General features: G+C 36.3%; 1 protein-coding gene and 1 non-coding gene across 5 annotated transcripts in view; both read right to left on the bottom strand.

Moving 5' to 3' along the window:
• RC3H2 (ring finger and CCCH-type domains 2) overlaps nt 1-25,585 on the bottom strand; it is a 59,676-nt gene that overhangs the window by 31,273 nt on the left and 2,818 nt on the right. For all 4 annotated transcript variants that reach the window (XM_070379040.1, XM_070379041.1, XM_070379042.1 and 1 more), the window contains exons 2-8: nt 21,337-21,634; nt 18,653-18,770; nt 15,817-16,050; nt 6,782-6,957; nt 904-1,104; nt 312-444; nt 80-198 (exon numbers count right to left, since the gene is read on the bottom strand). In XM_070379040.1, the coding sequence (XP_070235141.1) occupies nt 80-198; nt 312-444; nt 904-1,104; nt 6,782-6,957; nt 15,817-16,050; nt 18,653-18,770; nt 21,337-21,567 (1,212 nt within the window). In that variant the 5' untranslated portion in view covers nt 21,568-21,634. The remainder of the gene's footprint in view (nt 1-79; nt 199-311; nt 445-903; nt 1,105-6,781; nt 6,958-15,816; nt 16,051-18,652; nt 18,771-21,336; nt 21,635-25,585) is intronic.
• LOC138990057 (small nucleolar RNA SNORD90) lies at nt 523-633 on the bottom strand. Its single transcript, XR_011466231.1, has one exon. It is a non-coding gene; the product is annotated as a small nucleolar RNA SNORD90 (small nucleolar RNA).

Raw genomic sequence — 25,585 nt, 5'->3', positions numbered from 1 at the left:
TTAACCAAACAGCCTGTTAAGATGTTCAGCATGCTTCATTAGAAATAAGAGCAGTCAGAAGAGAAATAACTTTACTTACCTGAGGTGTCTCATGGCCTTTTCTACTATAATTTTGTATGAAGTCTACTAGGCCATGAACCACTGTTTTAACAGCTACCATTGCATTTTCTAGCTGCTCCCAAGTTGGTGAAACAGCATCTAAAATAGTCCGCCAAGCGGATGAGATGAGGAAAAAAAATTCATTAGCGGTAAATCTCTTGTGTATAGGAAATCATTTTTTAAAAAGCATAAGCAATTATATTCTCACATACCTGGATTAGGGTCTATATTTGCAAGAAGCTCTAAGTGAGGCCTCAATCTATTTAAGTTAGCTGGGTCACCTGTTCGTTGCAAAACAATTGTCAATTCCTGAACACTCTTTGCAAAGGATTCGGGAGACTGCAGCTAACACAAAAGAGAAAATGAAAAGGTTTTTACAACACATCTATATTCAAATGCTTTTATTCAATCAACATACTGAATAGGTTTTCAAGTGTCTTCAGATTCCATAGTAGGAGTATCAATGATGAATTAAATTTTCACCTCAGAATCTGCCCTATGAAATTCATCATTAGACACTTAGAAAACTTATTTATTAGCTATGTGGTGTCAGAATCTAGATAAATGACAGACTTGGTAAGCTAGGCTGTTTTTATGTCAATACCCGTATTTGCTTCCCTATCGCCTCCTTTAGTTTATTTTGAAAATTAGAAAATAATAAAAAAGAGAGAAATGATATCTATGAGATATTTACATGTAAAAACAGGAATCTCCCAACTGGTTTTCTCTTTAGTTCCTTCAGAAGATTCAAATATTCATCAAGATTAACAACGATACAAAATCAGCATCTCTAGTTTCACAAACCTTATCAATGATAGACTGCATGTGTGATTTATGCGCCAAGTCACCATACAGAAGTGAGGACCATTGCTCAGGTGAAATACGGAGTCCTGCTTCCATAGCAATATGAACAATTTGGGCATCATGTTCTCTGCGTAAAGCCTCATAACTGCGGAATTCCTCCTTTAGCTGCATCAGGGAAGAGTCTTCATCCCTTTTGGTAACCTAAAAATAGAAAGGAGAAAAAAAAAAAAACCCATCAGATTTGCTTTGCTCTCACCACTCCCCCAACCAACTTTTTCTTTATTTTAAAAGGGGGAGGTACCTATAGCCTAATCGATACAACATGAAGAAGGTACAAAAAAAATAATCTACTTACTAAAAATTCTAAGAAGACACTCTAGGACTTTCACAGTCGGAGAGAAGTCAGGACCTGTCTTCAAAGCTCAAAGGACAGGCTGACTCTTCTGTGAGGGGCTAATGTAACTGGTGATATTAAATTGAGGCCAATCCTCATTTTGGAGACGGAAATGGCAACCCCCTCCAGTATTCTTGCCTGGAAAATCCCAGGGACAGAGGAGCCTAGTGGGCTGCCGTCTATGGGGTCGCACAGAGTCGGACACGACTGAAGTGACTTAGCAGTAGCAGCAATCCTCATTTACCTCCCCCAAAATACTAGTGTCCTTAAGAACTACACTGAATCTACTCTGCCTGTACTCTAGAAATGGAATAACAAAACCCAAATAACAGGACATCTGTTTACAATATGGTTTACTGGGAATTTTAAGCCCACTGATGAGACCTACTGCTTAGGAAAAAAATTCCTTTCCAAATATTACTGCTCATTGACAATGCACCTGGTAACTCAAGAGTTCTGATGGAAATGTACGAAAAGAGTAATGTTTTCGTGCCTGATAACACAACTTCCACTCTGTAGCCCATGGATCAAGGAGTAATTCTGACTTTCATGCCTTATTATTTAGAAGATACATTTCGTAAGGCTATCACGGCCATAGATAGTAATTCCTTTGATGGATCAGGGCAATGTAGACTGAAAACCTGTTGGCATTCTAGATGCCACTAAGAACATTTGTGATTCATGGGCATAGGTTAAAATATCAACATTAACAGGAACTTAGAAGATTTCAGCTCTCATGGATGACTCTGAAGGATTTATGACTTTAGTGGAGGAAGTAACTGCAGACATGGTAGAAAAAGCAAAAGAACAAGAACTGAAGTGGATCCTAAATATGTGACTGAATTATTGCAATCTCACAATAAAACCTTAATGGAGTTGCTTAAAGATAAGCAAAGAAAGTTGTTTCTTGAGATAGAATCTATTCCTGGTGAAGATGCTGTGAAGATTGTTGAGATGATAATAAAAGATTTAGAAAAGTACATAAGTTTAGTTGATAAAGCAGCAGCGAGGTTTGAGAGAATCCACTAGAATTCTGAAAGAGGTTCTGCTGTGGGTAAACTGGATGCCACAGAGAAATTATCTGTGAAAGGAAGACTCAATTCATGGGGCAAGCTGTGCTGCTGTTTTAAGAAATTGCAACAGGCACTCCAACCTTCAGCAAGTACCACCCTGGTCAGTCAGTCATCAACAATGATGTAAGACCCTCCACCAACAAAAAGACTAAAGCTTGCTGAAGGCCCAGATGACAGTAAGCATTTTTAGCAATATTTTTTAATTAAAGTATGTACATTTTTTTTCCAATTTCAATTTTTTTCCAATTTCCAGTTTTCATTCCAATCCCGAAGAAAGGCAATGCCAAAGAATGCTCAAACTACCACACAATTGCACTCATCTCACATAAATTTCTCCAAGCCAGGCTTCCGCAATATGTGAACCGTGAACTTCCTGATGTTCAAGCTGGTTTTAGAAAAGGCAGAAGAACCAGAGATCAAATTGCCAACATCTGCTGGATCATGGAAAAAGCAAGAGAATTCCAGAAAAACATCTATTTCTGCTTTACTGACTATGCCAAAGCCTTTGACTGTGTGGATCACAATAAACTGTGGAAAATTCTGAAAGAGATGGGAATACCTGACCACCTGACCTGCCTCTTGAGAAATTTGTATGCAGGTCAAGAAGCAACAGTTTGAATTGGACATGGAACAACAGACTGGTTCCAAATAGGAAAAGGAGTACATCAAGGCTGTATATTGTCACCCTGCTTATTTAACTTCTATGCAGAGTACATCATGAGAAACGCTGGGCTGGAAGAAGCACAAGCTGGAATCAAGATTGCCAGGAGAAATATCAATAACCTCAGATATGCAGATGCTACCACCCTTATGGCAGAAAGTGAAGAGGAACTCAAAAGCCTCTTGATGAAGGTGAAAGTGGAGAGTGAAAAAGTTGGATTAAAGCTCAACATTCAGAAAACAAAGATCATGGCATCCGGTCCCATCACTTCATGGGAAATAGATGGGGAAACAGTGGAAACAGTGTCAGACTTTATTTTTGGGGGCTCCAAAATCACTGCAGATGGTGATTGCAGCCATGAAATTAAAAGACACTTACTCCTTGGAAGGAAAGTTATGACCAACCTAGATAGCATATTCAAAAGCAGAGACATTACTTTGCCAACAAAGGTCCGTCTAGTCAAGGGTATGGTTTTTCCTGTGGTCATGTATGGATGTGAGAGTTGGACTGTAAAGAAGGCTGAGCGCCGAAGAATTGATGCTTTTGAACTGTGGTGTTGGAGAAGACTCTTGAGAGTCCCTTGGACTGCAAGGAGATCCAACCAGTCCATTCTGAAGGAGATCATCCCTGGGATTTCTTTGGAAGGAATGATGCTAAAGCTGAAACTCCAGTACTTTGGCCACCTCATGAGAAGAGTTGACTCATTGGGAAAGACTCTGATGCTGGGAGGGATTGGGGGCAGGAGGAGAAGGGGACGACAGAGGATGAGATGGCTGGATGGCATCACTGACTCGATGGACGTTGAGTCTGGGTGAACTCCAGGAGTTGGTGATGGACAGGGAGGCCTGGCGTGCTGGGATTCATGGGGTCGCAAAGAGTCGGACACGACTGAGCGACTGAACTGAAACGAACTGAACTGAGCACTACAGTTGATGATTAAGAAATTGAGAAATTTCCTGCCACCACAATAAAGATTATTAGGGTATTTTTCGGAGAAGGCAATGGCACCCCACTCCAGTACTCTTGCCTGGAAAATCCCATGGATGGAGGAGCCTGGTAGGCTGCAGTCCATGGGGTCGCTACGAGTCGGACAAAACTGAGCGACTTCTCTTTCACTTTTCACCTTCAAAATGGCAACCCACTCCAGTGTTCTTGCCTGGAGAATCCCAGGGACGGGGGAGTCTGGTGGCTGCCGTCTATGGGGTCATACAGAGTCGGACACGACTGAAGTGAGTTAGCGTAGCATAGGGTATTTTACAGCTTTAATCTATACTTAAGTGACAAAAAACAAATTCAAAGGTAGAGTTTTACATGTCTTACTGAAACTATCTAAAAGTATGTAGCTAGTTAATTTTCACAATAAAAAATACACTTATTCCTGAACCACAAAATCTGCTAATGGCCATGTGAAATCTGATACTTGGTTAGAATTCAGACGACCTAGGCCTAGTACAGGCTCTGAAACTTAGACTGAGCACATTGTTCAAACTCTTCAAATTGATGATTTCCTCATTAGTAAAATGGAAATATCCCCAGACCACCTCACTGGTTGTTTCAATTGCTACCGGTGGCACAGGAGACAACAGTAATATGACCTCTAGAACATAAAGACTGGGAAATCAATCTGAGAGTTAACTTAATAGTATCAATTCACAATTCTCTTTGAGAATATATACATTATAGAAAAGTATGGGACCCAAAATTCTAATCAACATGATCTTACATTTAAGAAAGAGCAGAGTATAACTTCGAAATCTCAAAATAATATACTTAAAGAAACAAAAGGAAGAATCATTAATCTAAAACATAGAAAAAAGAAACCTAAAAAACCAGAAGGTGGTAACACTCATCCAACCACAAGGGTACAGGGTGCTCTTGGGTAGTATGAACATCTATCCACCTGAACTGTAAAGATGTATGTATTATAGGTGGCTTGCAAAGCCTGGCCTAGTCAAGTTCTAATAACAGGCATCAGAATCACCCATGAAGTTTTTTTTTTTTTTCTCACCCATGAAGTTTTGAAAATTACAATTTCAAGTAATCAGAATCCCTGGCTTCAAAGACCACATAATTAAAAAGTATATATGAATGTTCAAGTTGCACTCATGTATTTTGTTATCAGATAAAATATCTAGGGATGGGACCAGGAATGTATGTACACTGTGCAAAATCCCATAGGCGATTCTGATGTGTATCTTCATTTTGGAACCACTGCATTAAACACTGGAATCATCAACTCCCTTTGCTCTGACTTCATGCTAAGCAAGCAAAGGTTTGATAATCTTCTACTGGAAAATACCTACAACATGAGAATTAAAGTCATTTAAGAGCTGAACTTCTAATTACAAATTAATAAAATTGATAACATGTAGTATGTGACCTCGTTTGTGATTCTGCTCCTGAGGAATGCCCAAAATTCAGGTCTCTAAGTCTAGAGTCAAGGAAAATATCTTGACTCACTCACAGTAGTTTACTAGAGTAAATGTCCCTCGAGAGAGGTCTTTCAGCAACTGTCAGCATGATACCCTTTTATTCACCAAAACACTGCTTTTAACATTTTAAACTATAGGGCAGTAGTATAGGATGAAATGAGAGCATGATACTGAAATCTCTTTCTAAACTTAGTGTTATTCAAATGTCAGGTATTAGGAGCAGTTGTAGATGTATGACAATTATGAACCACAAATCTGTATGATACTGTTGAGGAAAAGAACAACATTAAATCTGTAAGGCACAGTGTAAGAACCTAGGTGGTCACTTCAGGATGATAAATGAGCTTGGTCATCTGGACGCTTAGCCAAAAGCATTGTTTGAAGAACCAGAGATTGGTTTCAGTTGTTTCCCTAAGGACACAATCAAGCACTGTAACTAGCAGGCAGAGAGTGTCCAACTCTCATTTGTGAAGATAACTCATTTGAACATATTTTCATCAACAATTAACCTGTTACCTCATACTAAGCAGTACACACACAAAAAAAAACCCTCTTTCTGCTTATATCGTTATCACTCTTGAGCTATAAAATCAGCAAAATAGCTTAAATAAGCCTTGGTTTCAAATCCAGAAGTTTTACTTTTATAGAAGCCAATGGGCCTTTCTATTCCAAGACATGGTCCCTTTGCTCAAGACCTCACCAGCAACTTACATTCCTGTATTATGCAGAAACTTTAAGGATTCAGCCTTCTTTCCATGTCTCTCAGTACCTGTCATCACCCATAAGCCTATCTGACAAGGAAACTACATTTTGAAATAGCTTAGGGTTCATCCCTACCCTCTTTGACAAAAACCTTATTATCTAAATGCACAGTGGGCAATCCTCAACTTTTACTCTCCTGTTGTCCCCAGGACAACATACGGGCTACCTTCAGTTTAAAGGCTTTAATCTAATCACAACAGAGAAAGAGATAAAAATAATAATGGGGAAGTTAAAATATTTGCCTTCTTTTATTAAGTTTTCAGTATGGTTCCTGACTCTCTTTTAAGGTGGTAAATATAAATGAATTAGGCTTCTTCAGTTCATTTTTACTATTCCAAGAGTCAAGTTCACCAAACTTGTTTCCTCATAGTGTTACTGACACCTTCACATTATGTGTTCTTACACCCACGCATAGCAGTATTATACATCTACAGTGTTAACAGATGCATTAAATACAGAAGGAAAAGTCTCCTTTATCTCTTTTATTTCTGGGGCCTCTAGACCAGGTAACACCCATTCCAGGCATGCAATGTTCAGATGGTTGCTTGCTACTTACCTTAAAACAAGAAGCTCGATACAGTAGTTGCACAACATGACCAATACTTGTTTTTGATGCCTGAGGAAATCTTGGTTCTAGTCTTTGTACAACAAAAAGTACCAGAACTTTCCTTGAGAGAGCAGAACCATCTTCTAATGCCAGTAACACCAACTTCAAAGCTTCTTCCTGCATAGCTATAAGAAAAGAACATGAGTTCATGATAAATGAGGAGCCCTGCAGATCACATCTGTCAGTCTTCTTTGGATATTAGTTTATAGTGGTTCATTATCTCTAGTACTCAAATACTTAGCACAAAAAGAGAACATCATACATACACAAATATAGTTTACTTAGAAAGTAATCAAGCAAAAGACGTGTCCTACTGAACAACCAATCAAAATACAAGTAAACAGATTTTAAACAAAATATATCCTCTATAGCTTTGTAATAGTCAACTAGATAATCATAATGTTGAAGTGAAAAAGGCCCTTGTTTATAAAACTCACAGAGCTACTCTGACAAATAATATGTGAAGGACACACAGTAGTCTTAAAATAAATGGTAATTTTTTTATGCTTGAGACTGTTGCTTTGCCTGTCAGAATTATTTTGTATATAATTTAAAAGTGGTATTAGCCACTGGATGCAATACCTAAAGGCATCAATTTGTGTTGCTTTCCAGTCAGGGAGGTAAAAGTATAATCTGAATCTAATCATAAGGGGATATCAAAAAACCCCAAATTAAGAACATTCTATAAAATAACTGCCTGTATTCTTCAAGAATAGCAACATTAGACAAAGAAAGACTGAAGAATGGTACTATGTTAAAGAAGACTAAAAAGAGGTATGACAGTGTCTTCCCTGGCAGTCCAATAGTTAAGACTCTGTGTTTCCACGGAAGAGGGTATGGGTTCAATCCCTGATAGAGGAATAAAGACCCTGCATGTCACATAACAGCTGTGACAAATAAATACATGACATCATCTTAGACTCAATCATAAAATGAAAAAAATTAATGCCATAAAAGATATTTCTGGAATAACCAACAAAACTGGAATATAAGTTTTAACAAATTTAAATTTTCTGAATTTGATGAATGTATTCTTTTTAATTAAAAAAAGACTTAAGTGTAAGCAGTAAAGGAGGCATGAAATAGGCAACCTACTCTTAAATGGTTCAAAAAGAAGAGAAAGTGAACTATATAACAAATATAGCAAAATATTACAAATGAGTGAATATGGATAAAGAGTACAAAGGAATTCTCTACATTATTCTAGTAACTTTTTGGTAAAAATATACTGGTTCTCAATGAAAACAATGGAACTGAAAGATCATCTAGAATCTAGATTAAAAATCAAATCCCTTCTTTTTCAAAGTGGGACATCAAGACTCAAAAAGTTAAGTGACTAGGCCAAGTTTCACAATCAGTAAGCAACAAAATAATAACTAGAAACAAGGACTTTTTAAAAATTGAGGTAAAATTCACATAACATAAAATTAACCATTTTAAAGTAAACAATTCACAATGGTATAAAACCATCAACTCTATCTAGTTCTAAGACATCTTCATTATCTGACAGGAACTCAATAACCATTAAGCAGTCACTCCTCATACCACTGACCCCTGCAGCCTCCAGTAACTACTAGCCTGATGTCTGGTTCTATGGACTGACATTTGTGTATGCAGAATATGTGACCTATTCCCTGACTTCCTTCACTTAAAATAACATTTTCAAAGTTCATCCACATTGTGGTATGTATTGGTATTTCAATCCTTTCTATGGCTAAATAATACAGTATTTATAAATATACCACATATTGGTTATCCATTCATAAAAACTGATGGGATTGCTTCCACCTTTTGATTATTGTGAGTAATACTGCTATAAATATTCATGCACAAATACTAGTTTGAATACCTGTTTTCAGTTCCTTTGGGTATACACCTAAGAGTGGAAATGCTGGATCATAAGGTAATTCTACATTTAACTTTCTGTGGAACCACCAAATTGTTTTTCCACAGGGGCTCCCTAACATCCTCGATTAACACTTTTATTTTCCACTTTTTAAATTACAGACAACCTAGTGGATATGAAATGGTATCTCACTGTGATTCTGATTTGCATTTCTTTAATGACTAATGACACTGAGCATCTTTTCATGGACTTTTTCACCATCTATGTATCTTCTATGTAGAAATATTTATTTAAGCCCTTGGCCATTTTTAAATTGTGCTATTTATTATCTTTTTGTCATTGCGTTTCAGAACACAGGATATTTGATAACTAGTCTAGTGCTTCTTAGGCTTCCATGGTGGCTCACTGTTAAGAATCTGCCTGCAATGCAGGGGATGCAGGTCCCTGGGTCAGGAAGATTTGGAGAAGGAAATGGCAACCCACTCCATATTCTTCCTGGAGAATCCCATGGACAGAGGAGGCTAGTTGGCTATAGTCCACGAGGTCACAAGAGTCAGAGACAACTTAGCGACTAAACCAACACACCACCTAGTGCTTCTTAGATAAGGTAAATAAACATGAGGAAATATCCACAGGCAGCATTCTCAAATTATATATAAATATGGAAGATTCTCTGGAGAAGGAAATGGCAACCCACTCCAGTACTCTTGCCTGGAAAATCCCATGGACGGAGGAGCATGGCAGGTTACAGTCCATGGGGTTGCAAAGAGTCAGACACAACTAAGCGACTTCACTTTCACTTTCTATGGATTTTCAAAATTATTTTTCAATTTAACTTTGTATTATGTAAAATAAAACATATACAAAAGTAGAAATAACATGCATTCCTAATACAGCTCCTGCCAGTAAGGGTTCATCTACTCATTATCCACTTCTCTAGTTTGTTCTAGCTGGAGTGGTTTGAAGTAAATCCAAGATAACATAGCACTTTATCCTTAAATAATTCATTATGTATTTCTAACAGGTAAGCACTTAAAAAATTAACATAACACTATTACCATGTCTAAAAAAAGAAATATATTTCCTTGATATCATCTAATATCCAATCCATGCTGAATTTTCTCCCACTGTCTCAAAATTTCCTCTTACAGTTGGTTTCTTTGAGTAAGTAGCCAAAGTCCATATGTAGCTTTTGATTTGTATGTCTTCACGCTTAACAAGAAAAATCTATACTAGTTTCTCACCACTCTCCCACCCTCCCAATTAGAACAAAATAACTGGTTGCAGAAACAATCATTTTTCTAAACAATATCCCACATTCTCAATTTCGCTAATTTTGCACTTTTTTTTATGGTATGCCTTTATCCTCCTTATTTCATGTAAACTAGAGACTTGATTAGATTTGGAATAAGATTTTAGCTTTTGGGGGTTTTGGGCGGGGCAAGCATACTTCTTATTTTGTGTATCATATAGGTATATAAGACCTAGATGTCTCACTTTTAGTAATATCAAGATTCATCAGTGGGTTCAGGCCTTTTGCATTTACTAACCTTTCATCTGGGCTTCCCTGGTGTCGCAGAGGTTAAAGCGTCTGCCTGCAATGCAGGAGACCCGGGTTCGATCCCTGGGTTGGGAAGATCCCCTGGAGAAGGAAATGGCAACCCACTCCAGTATTCTTGCCTAGGAAATAACATGGATGCAGGAGCCTGGTGGCCTACAGTCCACGGGGTCACAAAGAGTCAGACACAACTGAGCGACTTCACTTTCACTTTCAACCTTTCATCTATTGGTTTTAACAGCCAATAGTAATTCTTACCTAGACCCATTAATTCACCTGATGTGATTTTTCTAACTTTAACATTTTTTTCCCTATATTTATTAGCTAGAACTCTGCTAAAGGAAAAACTTAACCCTCAAAATTCTGAGAAACTGTCCTTGAAAGTAACTTAAAAAGGCAGAAAAAGCATGCTTGATTTTTTTCTATTCCTTTTCCAATTTTTAGCATAATGTGTTGGTGTTGTAGTAACTGACAAAGATAACCAATTAATTTTTTCTGTACTAACATTACAGGATCACGGATTTTTACACATTTTATGTTTTTTAATTCATTATAGTCATTATTCATTTGGAAGTTCAAATTGTCCCACTTTTATCCAGTGGGAGCCTTTTCAAATTCTGTGTCCTTTTGACAAGATTCCGACGGTCTTTAAAAGCTTTTTTACTTTCTAGCACAAGACTTCCCAGGCTCATCTTGTACTTTTTCTATCCTAGAACTGGCATAAGACATTTATTCAAAGAGCCCTACTTCTTTTTAGTATGAAATGTTATCTGGGTGCTATGGCTATTCATTCCTTTCAAGCCTTTACAGTGGACAGATAGGAAATACTTATTTTCTAGAAAAAGAAAATTAAATGAGTCTGTACTTATTTGCCAATTAAAATTTAAGGATGCAGGCTTTTTACATAAATTATTTGATTTCATACTTATATCTCTTTTTAAATGTCAAAAATCTTTGTTTCCGATGGCATTAATATAACTACTTACTTGCTGTATCCTAATTCGTTTCAAAATAACAATATCAGTAAGACTAGTGAATATAATCTATTATATATCACACCAGGAATATAAAAATCAAAACACTGTGTTCTAAAGTCACCTGAATTAATTCATTCCTGATGAATATGCTGCCAAAATAATGTTTAGCTTTTTGTTTTTAGGCATTTTTTTGTTCTATTCATTTTATTTAAATTTCTAAAACTCATATTTACTAAAAATTGTTTTAAAATTACATAAAACCTTTACACAGGTTCAAAGTACAAATCAAGGTACACTGAGAGAGGTCTAGCTTCTGGTCCTGTCTGGTTTCCCTCTGTTCTTCCTAACTACATGTTTATTATGTTGTAACTTTTCCTACCAATGTTCTTTTGAAAAATATAAACAAATAATTTGAAAATGGTTGTTTCTTCCTTTTCGAGATAAAAATTTGCTTTCCTACAATAAGCATATTATTCTGCACCTTGCTTATTTTCTGTCATAATGTATATTACATTATCATAGGCAGCAGACGATACACATTTTCCTCATTCCTTTCAACAGTTGCAGGGCAATCCACTGGAAAGATAGATAGCAGTTTACTAAGCCAGTCTCCTATTCAGACTTTCAAGTTCATTCTAGATGTCTGCTATTATAAATAGTGCTTTATTAAATTTATGCATTCTATATTTTTCACCATATTTATACAACAGATTGCTAGAAAAACGACTGCTGGGCCAAAGAGTATATGTGCAGATGACTTTGCTACATACTGACAAATTCCTCTCTCTATACTTTGCCCCACTTTGCTTTCCCACTATTACTGGATGAAAGTACCTGTTTTCCCACAGGCTTGACAACAAAGTTGTCAGACTTTTGAATCTGGCCAATCTGACAGGTGAGAAATGGTATTTCAGTGTAATTTTAATGTATATTTCTCTTAATATGAGAAAGACTGAGTATCTTTTTATATGTTTGAGGGCCATTTACATTACTTTTTCCCTTGAATTGTCTGCATTTTTGGTCAATTTTTTAATTGGGTGGCTGGTATATTTCTTCTGAGTTTTTTTACAAGTAAATATATTGGGCTTTCCTGGTGGCTCAGACAGTAAAGAATCTGCCTGCAATGCAGGAGACCGGGGATCAATCCCTGGATAAGGAAGATCCCCTGTAGGAGGGCATGGCAACCCATGCCCACTCCAATATTCTTGCCTGGAGAATCCTCCTCATGGACAGAGGAACCTGGCGGGCTACAATTCATGGGGTTGCAGAGTCAGACATGACTGAACAACTACGTACAACACAATTATATATTAGTTACATAAGCCCCTTGTACGTGATATTATATAAATATTTCCCCAAGTTTCTTTTTTTTTTTTTTTACTTTTCTTCAGTTCAGTTCAGTTCAGTCGCTCAGTCATATCCAACTCTTTGCGACCCCATGAATCACAGCACGCCAGGCCTCCCTGTCCATCACTAACTCCCAGAGTTCACTCAAACTCACGTCCATCGAGTCAGTGATGCCATCCAGCCATCTCATCCTCTGTCGTCCCCTTCTCCTCCTGCCCCCAATCCCTCCCAGCATCAGAATCTTTTCCAATGAGTCAACTCTGCGCATGAGGTGGCCAGAGTACTAGAGTTTCAGCTTTAGCATCATTCCTTCCAAAGAAATCCCAGGGATGATCTCCTTCAGAATGGACTGGTTGGATCTCCTTGTAATCCAAGGGACTCTCAAGAGTCTTCTCTAACACCACAGTTCAAAAGCATCAATTCTTCAGCGCTCAGCTTTCTTCACATGTATCTCACATCCATACATGACCAGTGGAAAAACCATAGCCTTGACTAGACGAACCTTTGTTGGCAAAGTAATGTCTCTGCTTTCAAATATGCTATCTAGGTTGGTCATAACTTTCCTTCCAAGGAGTAAGCGTCTTTTAATTTCATGGCTGCAGTCACCATCTGCAGTGATTTTGGAGCCCCCAAAAATAAAGTCTGACACTGTTTCCATTGTTTCCCCATCTATTTCCTATGAAGTGATGGGACCGGATGCCATGATCTTCATTTTCTGAATGTTGAGCTTTAAGCCAACTTTTTCACTCTCCACTTTCACTTTCATCAAGAGGCTTTTGAGTTCTTCTTCACTTTCTGCCATAAGGGTGGTATCATCTGCATATCTGAGGTTACTGATGTTTCTCCTGGCAATCTTGATTCCAGCTTGTGCTTCTTCCAGCCCAGTGTTTCTCATGATGTACTCTGCATAGAAGTTAAATAAGCAGGGTGACAATATACAGCCTTGACGTACTCCTTTTCCTATTTGGAACAAGTCTGTTGTTCCATGTTCAGTTCTAACTGTTCCAGTTCTAACTGTTGCTTCTTGACCTGCATATAACTTTCTCAAGAGGCAGGTCAGGTGGTCGGGTATTCCCATCTCTTTCAGAATTTTCCACAGTTTATTGTGATCCACACAGTCAAAGGCTTTGGCATAGTCAATAAAGCAGAAATAGATGTTTTTCTGGAACTCTCTTGCTTTTTCCATGATCCAGCAGATGTTGGCAATTTGATCTCTGGTTCCTCTGCCTTTTCTAAAACCAGCTTGAATATCTGGAAGTTCGCAGTTCACGTACTGCTGCAGTCTGGCTTGGAGGATTTTGAGCATTACTTTACTAGCATGTGAGATGAGTGCAATTGTGCGGTAGTTTGAGCACTCTTTGGCATTGCCTTTCTTTGGGATTGGAATGAAAACTGACATTTTCCAGTCCTGTGGCCACTGCTAAATTTTCCAAATTTGCTGGCATATTCAGTGTAGCACTTTCATAGCATCATCTTTCATCTTACTTTTCTTATGAGGCTTTATTATGATATAATTTTTAAAAATTATATAGTCAAATATCAATCTTTTCTCTAATTGCTTCTGGATTTGGAGCCAAAGAAAAGAGTGTTTCCTACTTCTAGGTTATAAAGAAATTCACTCTTATGTTCACTTTTGTTGTTGTCGAGTCACTCAGTTACACCTGACTCTTTTTAACCCCACAGACTGCAGCATATCAGGATTCCCTGTCCTTCACTATCTCCCAGAGTTTGTTCAAACTCATGTCCACTGAATTGGTGATGCCATCCAACCATCTCATCCTCTGTCATCCCATTCTCCTCCTGCCCTCAATCTTTCCCAGTTCAGGGTCTTTTCCACTGAGTTGGCTTTTCTCATCAGGTGGCCAAAGTATTGAAGTTTCAGTTTCAGCATCAGTCCTTCCAATTCAGGGTTGATCTCCATTAGGATTAACTAGTTTGATCTCCCTGCTGTCGAAGGGACTCTCAAGAGTCTTTCTCAGCACCATGGTTTGAAGGCATCAATTTTTACGCACAGCCATGGTCCAACTCTCACAGTCATCCATACGTGACTACTGGAAAAACCAGAGCTTTGACTATATGGACCTTTGTCGGCTAAGTGATGTCTCTGCTTTTCAATACACTATCTAGGTTTGTCAAAGCTTTTTTTACAAGGAACAAGCATCTTTTAATTTCATGGCTGCAGTCACCATCCACAGTGATTTTGGAGCCCAAGAAAATAAAGTCTGTCACTGTTTCCATTTTTTTCCCCATCGATCTATCATGAAGTGATGTAGCTAGATGCCAAGATCTTAGTTTCGTGAATACTGAGTTTTAAGTTTTTATTACTTATAATTTATTTTTTAATCATTAGTATTTCTAACCTATTTAAAATTTATATAACTAAGGAATATAAGAAATACATTCATGCAAAAAAAAAAAAAAAAGAAATACATCCAATTTTATGTTTTTCCACATGTCTATCCAGTAGTCCCAATGCCATTTAAAAAGTTTCATCCACACAAATAAATTCTTCCTAGCCTATATAGTTCTAAATCAGAAAGGTAAAACAATACGATATCACAGAAAAGTACTTCATAACCTTGGTATAGGTAAAGATTTTTTAAAAAAAGAATGCAGTTGATGGTAACTACAAAAACTCTGGTGATTCTCATTTTTTCTAATCATTTTTCTGTTTCCCAATTTTACAGACAATCATGAACTTTTAATTTTCTTCATAAAAAGAAAGTTTATTTTTCCTTTACTTACTAGGTGTGCAATATTAGGCCTCTCTCTAATTCAGTTTTCTAATTTGTAAAGTTGGGTCTGTGTCACTTAAAGACTGTTGAGAATTAAATAAGAAATTTATTCAAAGATACTATAGCCCTGTTCATCATATAAGTTATGATTAATAAAAACTAGTTGGGACTTTCCTGGTAGTCCAGTGGTTAAGAATCCACTTTCCAGTGCAGGGGACATGGGTTCGATCCCTGACAAGGGACTAAGATCCCACATGCTGTGGGGCAACTTAAGCCCATGCTGCACAAGAAAAGCCCGTATGCTACAACTAGAGAAAGCCTATTTGCTGCAATGAAGAGCCAGTGCAGCGAAAACAAACATGTCAAGCACCCCAAGGTAGGGTGGTTATTATAAAAAAAAAAAAAAAAGTTTATCTTTCATTATGTTAAAATTTGTATCCATAAATCAGAGCATTCTCACCTATTCCTAGAAACTGGCACCCTCTGGCCCTGATAGCCAATAAGACAGTGATCTATCTTACCTGGCCCTAGAAACTGGCATCCTCGAGCCCTGACAGCAGCCCATAGGTTGGCAGACAACTGCTGAGGGTTCTGGTGCTGTAATATTAGCTCCGTTACAGTCCTTTCTCCAAGTGAACGGGCTGCGCGTATGGCTCTTACACGACCTTCTTCCTCCACCAGCTGACAGTTTACAAGTGTCACTAGTTTCCTTTGCATTGGACGGCTCAGTGCACTCTGGTTCAAACTAGCTACACCTTCAAGAAAAAGGAAACTACAGTTTTTTTCAATTAAAATAAAAAAGTCAATTTCATTATCTATTTAATAAAAATACCTAGTATTCAACTATTAAGCCACAATTCCTAATGAGTTCCTTATAAGGTACTTTCACTTTTTGACAATCAATGTTCTGTCCCTGTTTATTACTATTCTGTGGTAACTGGAGTCTAAATTTTAATTACCTCAAATTTTATTTGGGTATCCTGTTCTCTGGGTTATATGTGTCCCACAAAAGACAGCAATTTGGGTTTTTTTAAGTCTATTCTTCATCTTAACTAAAACCATTGAAGATAAATTTGGAGATAAGTAAATGAAAAGTTAAATCTAAAAGTAACAATTAACAACAGTTTTGTTTTACTGTACACAAGACATTTAGAACACAGCTCCAGGACAAGATCTTAAATCCAATTCCCTTTTCAACTAAAAGATACTGCTTCAGCAATTCTTCCCTCTCTCCTACATCAGTTGTTCCCTTTCTACTTGATCATTTGCATCAACATACAGTAAGAACAGCATGCTGTTATTTTATACATCTTAAAAACAAATCTTTGTATTCATCCCTTTACCACTACCCCTCTGCACCCTTTCCTCCGTTTTGTAGCAAATCCTCTAGTGTTGCCTATATTCACGATCTCCAAATCCTTGGTTTACAATCTTTAAAACCTACTCCAGTCATGTTTGTGCCACCATCACATGACTGAAACTGCTCCTCATGACAAGACTTACCTCCACCTTGCTACATCAGGGGTCAATTCTCAATCCTTACCTTATTTAACCTTTTAACAGGACTCAACACAGATCACTCCTAACTCCTTTAAAAACATTCTTTATTTGGCTTCCAGAACACCACTTTCTCTTATTTTTTCCCTCCTTCATCTTTTCCAGTCTTCTTTGCTGATCTCAACTTTTCTTCTTGACTTCTTAATGTTAAACGGCCTAGGACCCAGTTCTTGTTTTCTATACTCACTACTTATGTGATCTCATTCAGTCTTATTGGTTTAAATACTATTTATGCTAATGACTCCCCAAAATTACAGCTCCTATACCTAGTCCTTAACATACATTTACCGGTTACCCAATAGCATCCAAGTGAAGATTTGATATAACCAAATTCAACATAACTAAGACTGAACTCTTGATCTCCTTACCTAAACCTGACTGACCTGCATCCTTGTCTAAGTTGATGGTAACCTCTTTCCAGCTGCTCAGGCCCCAAAACTCAAGAATCACACTTGACTCAGATCTTTTTCTCATGCCCCTCATCCAATAATTTAGGAAATCCTTCTGACTCTACCTCAAAAATCATCCAGACTACCTACTTTCCACTACCTCCACTGCTACTAACCCTGTCCCATTAGCCTATTAACCAATACCCTGGTCCCAACCCTGCCCTTCTGCACTGAATTCTCAACAGAGCAGCTAGGGTGACCCTTTCACCATTAGTCAGATCATGTCACTTCTCTGCTCAAAACCCTAGAGTAATTCCCCAATTTCACTCAGAGTAAAAGCTCAAGTCTTTAAAAAGGGCTGCAAGTCTGTTCATCATCTGGTCTCACCATTTCTTTTCGTCTACCCCATACCTTCACACACTCTGCTCCAAGCACACTTTCCTATTGTTGTTCTTTGAAGACAATACGCATGTCTTGGGGACTTTGCTATTTTCTCTGCCTGGAACAGTCTTTTCCCAGGAACCGACATGGTTAACTGCTTCATCTCTTTCATCTCAAGTTCAGAAGCTACCATCTTAACAAGGTCCACACTAATTACCTTGTTTAAAATTGCAACCCACCCTTTTCCCCTCACTCTGACATTTCTGATCCACTTAACTGTACTGTTTTCTTTCAACAGCAAATATCATTTATAACATACTATTCAATGTTTTTATTATGCTTTTTGTTTATTATACTTTCTTTTTCCAAAACATAAGTGCTATAAGGGCAGACATTTTTACTAAATGTTTTTATAAGTGCCTGGTACTGAGTACATGCTCTTTAAGTATCTGCTCCATGAATGAATAAGGTAGACAGGATATACTTCTCAAGGAAGTCACTATGTCCAAAATATCCAACAGTGCAAAACATAGAGCACATGCAAAATAAATATTTCATTAATTCATTCACTCAACTTTGTATTACATTTATGACCTGCTAGTTACTGAAGATGCAGTGATAAAATAGAATTCCATTTCTGTCACAGCACTTACTGAACTTCTTTCCCCATCTAATCAATGGACTGTGGGGTCCAGGAAGACCCTAGCCACTGCAGGTGCTCCTAAAATTTAATAAATGACTGAATAAATACATGAAATTGTCTTAGTAGGATTCATTAAAGCTAATATTCTGCTATAGCAACATTAGTTTAACATAAACAATGTATAAATCTCAACATATCTGATGAATTCTTAAATTAATAGCAATATTATCTCCAAAAATATATATAATGTTCTCAATCAAAAAGACATCCATGATCTCTCCAAACAATCTCATTTTTCAAAACTAAAAATTATTTAGTAGGGTATCAACACCAAGTATTTCAAAGGTAATGTATTACCAAGGCCTACTCACCCACAAAAATACTTACCTTTACCTCCACTTAGTGGTTTTAAGTAGAGCGCCAAATCTTCAACACATTTCTTTGCAACCTCATAGTGTTTGTTCTCACCTAAATTACTTAACTTTACTGACTGATGATCTGGTACCTAAAAACAAAAAAGAATGAAGAAATACATTCATCTAATTCATGCAATTGTTAACTTTACATTTGATGATAATCTTAGTGAGTATAAACTTCTAATACAGACACAATATATCAAACAAGTTTAAGTAAAATTAAAGCCAAGTACCTAGCCAAACTGCTTTCTAAGAACCAAAGATATCACACTTAACAGTATGGATTGGGTGAATTACTAAGAGGGAAAAAAAGGTGGTAACTAATTGTACTGTATCCATGTTATTCCTTGGGGATAACAATGCTATAACTCAGAAAAGTGCTAACATTAGGAGAGGCTACAGAAAGTCATACAGGTTCTCTGTGTACTGCTTCTTGCAATTAAAAAAAAAAAAGCATTTCAAAATAAAAAGTAGGTAAAAAGGGAGAACATTTCCCCCTTAACACCTTCTTCCCATATAACTTACTTACTATAATTTTTATGATCTGCCCCACCTTGTTCTAAATGCAAGGTCAAAGTTTGGGTAAAATATTGGGCAGCTCTTCAATTTCTACAAGTAATCTTTAATAAATTATTTAACTGTTCCAAGTCATGGTTTCTCTACCTGCAATATGAAGATGAAAATCCCTATCTAATTGTGCCATCTCAAAACTCAGTTTAATCCAACAAGTATTGATATTCACGGAGTGCTTACCATGTGCCAAGCAGTTTTAGGCACTAGGCATCTATCAGTGAGCAAAACAGGCAAAACATTTCTTGCCATAGCTTACATTCTAGTAAAGAGAACACATGGCTGATAAATAAAAACAATTAAATAGCATGATAGAAGATGATCAGTAAAAATTATACAGCAAAGGTAAGGGGGATTTGAGAGTATTGGAGGGGGACTGCAATTTGAACAAGGGTGGTCAGGATAGGCTTCCTTGTGAATCTTGACATGTGAATAAAGAAATGAGTCTCTTAGTCAAAACAGCACTCAGTGCAAAAGCCCTCAGGTGGGAGTATGTTTGGTGTAGCTAACAATTGGTTAGCAGGCCAGAGCGGCTTAAGCAGAAAGACTGAGGATAGTACAGGAGCTGAGGCTGAAAAGGTAATGCAAGCTACGTAAAGACCTGCAAGATAATTTAAGGACCAACTGAGAGAACATTTTTAAGTAAAAGAAAAACACTATGTCTGACCTATGTGCTGTGTGCTTAGTCGCTCACTCATGTCCAACTCTTTGCAACCCCATGCACTGTAGCCCACCAGGCCCCTCTGTCCATGGGGATCCTTTAGGCAAGAATACTGGAGTGGGTTACCATGCCCTCCTCCAGGGGATCTTCACAACCTAGGGATCGAATCCAGGTCTCCCACACTGCAGGCGGGTACCATCTGAGCCAGCAAGGAAGCCCAAGAATACTGGAGTGGGTAGCCTATCCCTTCCCCAGGGGCACTTCCCAACCCAGGAATTGAATCGGGTCTCCTGAATTGCAGGTAGATTCTTTACCAGGGAAGCTCCACCTGATCTATAGCAGATGCTAAATAAATGATAGCTTAGTATTATTACAAATAATCTACAGTATTGTATTATTGGATCTAAGACGCCACTACCTGCAAGAGACACCATTATTTGACGCACCCTTAAGAAAAAAATTGCTAAATTATGACACATTGTTGAATATAGACTTGTCTTGATTTCACAGCCTAACTGGATTATAAACAGTGAAAAGAAATTGCTTTAAAAGAAAAACCTCAAGTATCAAGACACTAAAAGAATGGAATATTTTAATTCACTGAATTTTCTAAGAAGTGATTAATCAGAAAAATCCTTACTTTCTTGCTTTCATATGCAGTACTAAAATTGTAGTATTAAAATATGTAGTACATGATGTACAGAATTTCATTTTCCTCCTCACCTGTAAAATGGGGATAATAACTACCTGAAGAGCTATGACAAGATAATAATAGATGTGGACTGTTTACCAGCATACCTAAAACAAAGTAAGCCCTTATTCAATAGAAATTATTGTAAATCTAGGGTCTTGCTGATTCAATAAAATAATAAGAAATGTTATTTTTATAGCATATGCACATAACCAGAAACTGCAGAATTTGTTACTGACACTCTAAAAATTAGTTTTCTATATATCCATCTTATATATGTATATATATCTATATAGATCTATTTTCTTATTATAACATCATCCTAAAAGTCAAGTGAAGTTTTAAGGAAAATAAAAAAACCTCCACTTAAGGGTTCTATCTAGATGGTTGATCTCTGGCTAAAGCTTTGATTATATTCATTTTCATATCACCTAATGACTAAATATTTATACATGCTTATATAAAAATGTTTCTTACCCACCAAAATCACTTAAAAACATAAGTAGTGTTGACATAGTAGTGAATACAAAGACGTATATAACTAAATGGAATTTCTAGTTTTGCATAAAGATTTATGACATTATCTAAAGAAAATCATTTATGGAATAATGCAAATCAGGTATGTGGAGTATGTTTTATGCCTTGAATATCCCTAAACATATTTTGTATCCCATAATGAACAAAGTTCTATAATTATTACTTATTTCAAATAAGTAAAATCCTGAAAGGTTACCTGGGCTCCAACTAACTGGAGAAGCGCGAAGTTGACAGGAAGCACATCAATGTCTGTGTTGATGGCAGTCTGGTCAAAAGGACAAGCTTTTCGGTGAAGTTTATTCAAGCAGGTCTTACAAACAGTGTGTGAACAACCTAAACTGATGGGTTTGTGCACGTTCTCATCAAATTCATTATAGCAGATTGGACAGGACAGAAATTCTGTCCATTGAGCTGCCTGCACAGGCATTGTGGAAGCTGGATGCTCGGGTTAGCAGTCTAGCAGATCATTATTTTGCTGTGTAGTGTTTTGTAAGCTGGAAATGGACAAAAGTAAGAATTAACCACATATTCATCATTCACCTTTCAAGGGTTAACTGCTTAAGTCAACCATCACAGCTTCAAAACGTAAAAAAACACTTCTGAACAATTCTATACACTTTTAACATCTTTTCTTTAAGTCTATTTGCTGGATTAATTAAATTTCTGAAAACTTTGTGGCTAGAAACAATATCCTAACAGTGTTCCTTTCAACTAAACGTATTTGTATCAGTTGCTCATCAAAGCTTCCATGTATTTTTCTTAAACACCACATCAAATAAGCAGATTAACTTTCTATTAATACAATTTCATTTTTAGAATTTCATTTTGTAAAAATGAAATTTTACAATTTTAGAATTTTTACAATTAACTTTTTTAAGTGTTTCCCTTGGATATCTACTACCACCAAATGTATTATGATCCAAGAGTTAGTGAACTCTGGAAGTACTGATCCAAACAAAATCACGATGAGTCAGGAGTGAAGGACAGCTGTGACACCTGAATGACCAAATCAGTGAGGATTCAAGTTGGCAGCGTCACAAAAGAGGAACTCTCTGGTAAGGACTTCACTATGAGGCTAAGGCACTAAAAAGTATGAAAGAAAACTGTAATGACAGTTATTTGTCCACAAATGAATAATGCCAACCTTAAAATAATAGTACCAAAGTTAAAAAAAAAAAGAAAGAAAAGAGGAAATGACAAATCTTGAATCGAATGTGAAGTGAAATGAAGTGGCTCAGTCATGTCCGACTCTTTGCGACCCCATGGACTGTAGCCTTCCAAGCTCTGTCATCCATAGAATTTTTCAGGCAAGAATACTGGAGTGGGTTGCCATTTCCTTCTCCAGGGAATCTTCCCAACCCAGGGATTGAACCCAGGTCTCCTGCATTGCAGGCAAATGCTTTACTGTCTGTGAGCCACCAGGGAAGTCTGGTGAATTGAATGTAGTTCCCTATAATATTTTTGACAAAACCTACCATTCAGTGATACACACACACACATACACACACATATAAAATCAAAAACCATCAGGTCCAGGGAGCAAGATGTAGAAGAATAAAATAATATTCTTATCTAATAATTCTAAGTAGAAAACCAGCAAAATACAGTTGACCCTTGAACAACACAGGCTTGAACTACCCAGGTCCACTTACACATAGGTATTTTTCAACGGTAAAACCTCAGTACTACATAGTACATCGTTGACTAAATCCACAGATGCAGAAGAACCAAGGATAGGATGGACAAATATAATTTATATGTGGATTAATCCCAACATGATTCAAGGGTCGACTGCAAAAATTTCTATCTTTATATATGCATATGATTAAAAGGTACATGGGGAAAAAAATGACAGTGATTCTTCTTTTCTTATTCCTAAGATTAAAATGCTCTATAATTTTTAATAAACTAAACTATTCAGTATCAAAACATCTAACTTAAAATCTTTAGATATTTAACTTGAACACTACATTCACAAATTTTCTGCATCTTCCAATTCAAAACTTACGTAAGTCTGACAGAGGCTCTCTGGTGAACAAGAAATCTAGGTATTTAGGGCAATTAAACAGCCAATACTTTCATTTCATAAGAATGTTTACCAACACAAATATATGAGTACCACAGAAATTGTATGTTTAAAAATGCAATAAGATTCAGGATAGAAAAGTATGTAACTGATTCTCAAATAACCTCACGCCCAAATGAAGTATTCTATTAATCTTTATTGTGCCTTTTATGTTCAAAAAAACTAAGGTTTTAAAATGTATCTTGGTAAAAATGTAAGACCGAAGTTGCTGAGTAAAAAGCCCCCTACACAAACTTTTCCTCAAATAGCTCCAATGTAAAGTATCTAATAACTTTATTTTCAAACTAGCCAAATCATGCAAGTTATATTTATTTTACACATTACACTCTCACATTTCCACATCTATCAATGTCATCAACCTGAAAAACAGTTTGCTTTCAACTTTAGAGATGAAGACTAAGCAGGTGAACACATCACACCTTGAAACTAGTCAACATTTTTAATGTTCAGTTCTGGACTGTGGAATTGTACATGGAAAAGGCCTGTAAGGGAGGATGAATTTTATGTTAAATCTAGTATTGAGAGTCCTAATCTAGCTAATAACTTGAACTGATAAAACGTTTACCAAAGCAAGACACCGCATCTATTTTTTTCATAATGGCCACCTGTTTGGAAATGCTAATTCTGTGGGTTAGGGTATCATGGGCCACTGGGTAATAGGAAACTAGCAGCAAATACTCTTTCCTTATTTAGTTTTCCAAGATTATCCTGAAATGCTTTACATTAAAGTTAATGGTGAGGAGGGGGTGAAAAGCCATTAAGTTTGAACTGAACATAACAATGCCATCTTGCATATTTTCACCTACTAATTTTGAAGTGTTTCAAATTATTCCAGAATACACTTTATAGTTTTATAATATCCCATATGTGTTACTAGGTTTAAGAACACCAAATGTTTTCATATAATACTGAGAAATTTAATTTCTGGTAGAAATCAAATTAGTATCTTTGAAAGAAAAAGAAAAAAATATGCCAAATTCTCCTTCTGTTATGTGTCAGATTCTAACTTTCTGACAGAAAAATTAAAACTGAACTTTCCTTATAAGAAATGATTTGACCTTTTAAAATGTTTTTCCTCAGTACCACTGTAAATATATTCTAGATGTCTTGATTACAATAGACAAAATTTTGTCTAAAACACTAAAATGTTTAGTGATGACAAAATTGGCTTTTCATTCCTTTCAAAAGCACTTAGTAAATGTCTACCTAGAAAATATTTTTATAATTATCAAAAATGATAAAGAGCCTACTGTTTTTATAATTTATTTTTAAAAAGTATCTATATGAACCAATGCAAACTAAGATATACATAGCAATTTATTTGAATCTGTGGAAATTTAAATTGCTAATAACATTTATATTTAATAGTAAAGTAAGCATCCATCCTAAAGATACTCCCCAAACACCTCAAATTGAGATAAAATAGCTTTAAAAGCCCATACCTCTAGATATATAAAGGGACTACTTAAGAAAAACAAGTTAAATTCAAATTAAACTATTTGTATTAAGTAATTTCAGTTACTAAAACTGAAGAAGAATAACAAGATAAAGCCTAGGAGTGAGAAACACTCCTAGAGAGTGTTTAAAGAGAGACCTTAAACGGATTTTTACTCAAGTAAGTTTTCAGGCTATAAGTTCCTTGCTATGAATACAAACTTATAAAAAAGGAAGAATAATAGACATCTCTTATATGATGCAAATTAGAAACTGCTTTATTAAAAGCAAACTGCTTATCAGCTAAGTACTTTCATTTTCTGTTAACTAGTCTACCATGTTATTATGCAAGTAGTCCAGGACTACGAAACTTGATTTTAAAATACCAGGTTAAGGTTTATGCCTCATTCACTACTGTATAATAAAAAAATAAAGCATTTTACAATTCTCTTTATGAAGATGTAAACATTAGGGCTCAGATATGTTAATTAAAACATTCATTGTTTTCATTTTAGTTCACCCATGTGAGAAATTTAAGCTACTTTAATGGACTGTAATAGCACTTCTCAATTCAGAAACCTTAAAAACAGTAGTTCTGGACTTAAAAAATTATATTTAAAGCATCATAGGTACAATTTAGATCTTACTCTATAAAACTAACAAAACCAATGAAAATAATCTCTAAATTCTAAAACTCAGCATTCAAACATACGAAAAGGACTGGAAAAAAGGAACTGTATTACCATTTTAAAGACTGCTATTATATGTGCTTTAGTGTATGTTAGAAAAGACATGACCCAAGTTTTACTTCTAAAATCCATTGTTGTTGAACTCAGTTTTTTAATAAGTATGATATTTCACTTTCAATTCCTTCTATTAGAACAGTAAAGGCATAATTTTCCATTTTAATTAATATAACCAATAA

The sequence above is a fragment of the Bos mutus genome, chromosome 11, assembly GCF_027580195.1.
Source record: "Bos mutus isolate GX-2022 chromosome 11, NWIPB_WYAK_1.1, whole genome shotgun sequence".
In the NCBI taxonomy this organism is placed as follows: Eukaryota; Metazoa; Chordata; class Mammalia; order Artiodactyla; family Bovidae; genus Bos; species Bos mutus.
The sequence above is the reverse complement of the archived record's forward strand: the minus strand, read 5'-3'. Positions and strand labels throughout refer to the sequence as shown.